Source organism: Anneissia japonica, unplaced genomic scaffold, assembly GCF_011630105.1.
Source record: "Anneissia japonica isolate Jap-2015-1 unplaced genomic scaffold, ASM1163010v1 scaffold1537_len634075_cov158, whole genome shotgun sequence".
Taxonomy (NCBI): Eukaryota; Metazoa; Echinodermata; class Crinoidea; order Comatulida; family Comatulidae; genus Anneissia; species Anneissia japonica.
Genome location: NW_022723531.1, coordinates 572,544 through 576,051, shown reverse-complemented (window position 1 = coordinate 576,051; position 3,508 = coordinate 572,544). Strand labels below are relative to the sequence as shown.

General features: G+C 37.8%; 1 protein-coding gene across 1 annotated transcript in view; it reads right to left on the bottom strand.

Annotated features, from left to right (window-relative positions):
- Nucleotides 1–1,837: 1,837 nt before the first annotated feature.
- Nucleotides 1,838–3,508, bottom strand: part of LOC117112267 (short-chain collagen C4-like) — a 5,190-nt gene continuing 3,519 nt past the window's right edge. The window contains exon 5 of the mRNA XM_033255338.1: nucleotides 1,838–3,506. Within this exon, the coding sequence (XP_033111229.1) occupies nucleotides 3,130–3,506 (377 nt within the window). The 3' untranslated portion in view covers nucleotides 1,838–3,129. The remainder of the gene's footprint in view (nucleotides 3,507–3,508) is intronic.

Sequence of the window (3,508 nt, the reverse complement as noted above, 5' to 3'; positions counted from 1 at the left end):
ACACTGCCCTCATTGTCCATGAGATTGTATGGCAAACCCATAGAGCTATTAAACAACTAGAGTGCTGACAAGATGGTGAAGCAATGTAGAGTTATGTATGTGTACCATCCAAGATGGCCGCCGTAGGAAAGCGCCACCTTCAGGCTTAGTATACATATTATTACCATAAATAAGCCCTCTGACTGACTATTATTTCATTTATGATAATTAGTATTGATAATAACAAATTATTGAACTTTCGTAGCCAAAAATAGGCCAAGTAGAGCATCTTATTCAAAAATTTAAAAATAAATAAAATCGTATACATTACACCTATACACCGCAAAGCTCGAGTTTCAAACATACGGGTAACTAGCTGTACTGAACTTTCTGTGTAAGTTGAGGGCGCCATTGAAAATAATAGTGCTTAGGCGAAATTTGATTGGCTGAATCTATGGCAGGCATCTTGGATGGTACACCCACATAGCTCTGCGTATTTCGAACATCGAATACATTGCAGTTAGCGCTCTAGTATTCTTATTATATCTCTATGGGCAAACCAAAGAGTAAAAAACTGCAAGAGGTCTGACTGCCCTTATTTTGTATACAGGCAATGGAACGTTAAAAAGTACTCCCACGAAGGGGCGTGTCCTTCATAAGAACGTAAAAAGCGTTCGTATCGAACGCGTGCTGCGTTTCGAATTCCAGCATACATTCTATAGACGCGCAGGACGCGTTCGATATGAACGCACATTACGTACTTTTATCAAAACATTGCGGTCGTTATGTTTTTTGGCTTTTTTTTTTCTTACATTTTTTTTTTAAATGGAAAACTAAATAAAATATTTTTCATTTGTAGAATTATGAAAATTTTGCGAATTCAGCTACTTTTAGTATTTTGTTAACATTTTCTTGCTGCAACGTGTGCCGCCAATTGGGCTATTTTTAGTGTTATCTTGTACCCACAATGCATTTCGAACGGATGTTTCACTATTTGGGAAGCTGCTCTATCTTCTGCTATTTATTATCTTTGGTTTAACACACTGGATAGAGGGCGCCCGTTTCCTCGAGGCCAGCACAGTTAGGCTATGCTAATAGATAAGCCATGCAAAAGGACATATCAATTAGCGTCAGCATAACATTATCTGGAAATAATTTTAAATTTCTCGAATTTTACATGCAGTATTTCCTTGGTATTCTACGTTTTAAAGTGGACACTGTATTGAACGACGTTGCATTGATCCGTTGATGAACATTAATCCTATTGTAAATGGTTATTTTCTTTTTTTGTAATCTTTATTTAATAAAGAAGAATGTCGCCAGTGGCGTATCTAGGAAAATTAAAATGGGGGAGGGTTAATGGTAGTGGGTGGGAAACTCGTGAAGTGTGTGTGTGTGTGGGGGGGGGGGGGGTGGCACGATGATTAATTGAGAAGTGCTAGCTGGCAGGTGATGTCAAGTGATTTTTAACTACTTCAGCGTAATTTTTCTGCTTCGAATATGCAATAGGGAAAAATACGACTGGGAGCATGCAATGTTCTTTTGGACGCGAGCGTCCCTTTCCCCACTTTCTGCGCACCCTCAGTGAATGTTGCAAGCGAACTGTTGGAATAAATTATGCAGATATGTCTATATAATAGTCTTTTTCTTTTGCCACTTCGAAATTATGGAACTCTCTTCCACCTAATCGTAGATTAACTTCTGATATTAATGCATTCAATACCCTCCTTAAAACCCATCTCTTTAATCAATAATTCTTTTATCTTTAAGCGCCAGTGACAAATATTTTTTTCTAACAGGCGCTATAAAAATTCTCCAATTTATTTTTATTATTAATAGTATAAAAGACAAAATGACATTTCTTTTTAAATGCACGTTTTATTTTGAAACCACAAAAAATGTTATTCAATTATATTTCTATAACTATCAAACACGTGATATATTACTTGATGAATTCAAACAATGTTAGCATTTTCAGATTTTTTCCCATTATTTTTTACCATGCATATATAATCACACCAATTGTATTACTTATCTTCGAAACCTAACCCGCGGTGCTGATTGGTTCATTATTTATTATGGTATGGTAAACCAGTATTCTACTAGGCGTCAGTTGCTTAGCTAGAGGTTGGGGCCCGGCGGCAAGAGTAGAAAATTGTAATTATAATATTGTGAAATAAATTGATATTAGTTGTATAGGTTTTAAGCATATACGTACCGTAGGCCCCACCCCGGTCGCGCCACCCCTGTTTCTTTTACCACTGAAGCTGTTCGGAACTATGTATACAACTTTACCATACACTTATTTGTAAGGCTGTTGTATTTATAGCATTATAATATTCTTATTTTCTTGTAAGTTGCTGAATTTGTAACATTGTATAACTCGCAACTGAATTTTGCGTGCTTTTGCATCTGCAAATACGTTAATAACATGATCAAAGTTAGCAATGTTGTCTGCTTCATCGCGCTCAAGACTAAGGAGTGCCAAAGCAGATAGTTTCACTTGTCCCGTCTTGGCTCTGAGATATGGCAGGATGAGCTTTAGACATGTAGTCATTACAGAATAGGATTTTTTTTAAAAAGAGAAAACGGTTGAAATGGACTTAAAAGAAGTCACAATCTATAAATTGGCCAATAAACACAACTACTGTACATTCAGATTTTCATTATTAACTGGAATATATTCATGCCTGACGACACATCAATTTCGTCATGCTTTTCTAAAAAGTGGTTATTTTTTTTTTTTACTCTCATTCTCCCATTTTAGCGCCCCCAAATCTGGCTTCCGGGGCACGTGCCCCCTCGACCCCACCTCCTAGCTACGCCACTGCTAGGCGTAATTCTACAATCACTAGGTAAATTCGTTATGTATACGAATTGAATTTATCAGAGTTAATTATTTAGAATAAAAGTTAATGTTGAAGAAGCTCTACTACGTTAAGAAAATGAGCAAGTGTGGATCATGGAGAGCATCAATATCCGCAAACAAAGTTATGCATCTTATGAAAAAAACTTTAATTCTTCTGACAAGTTTAAAATAAGTCTTAAAATAGTCCTTTAGCCATAATATTCTTGTTCAAAACCTCATAAAGGCTATGCTATGGGGGTAGTCTTATGCCAATATGTTAATAGCCTTTGGTAGGCATGTTGTTAACGGGAACATACAACGCATGTTATTTCATTCCCATTAGCGTAGGGTGGGCAAGGGAGCGAGCCGCATACGCCTTCGGTAGCATAAAACAAATGGCCATTGTTGTTTACCGAGGAACCATGTCGTGCCTGAGGATTTCTATCTATGCAAAGATAATCATGACCACCATGGCCATGTACACTTCCCATCAACAAACCGCCATACTCTTTGGTCCAGCCTGAAGGGCACGTGCGTTTGGCAGGAATCATCGAAGTGGTTGATCTGCCACGCGCAAGGCACAAGGCACACACGATGTCTCCATCGTGTACGTCACTGAAAGGAGCGTAAGTGTTGGTTTCATATTCAGCACCGTATAACAGAGACCGACTTCCCCCATCT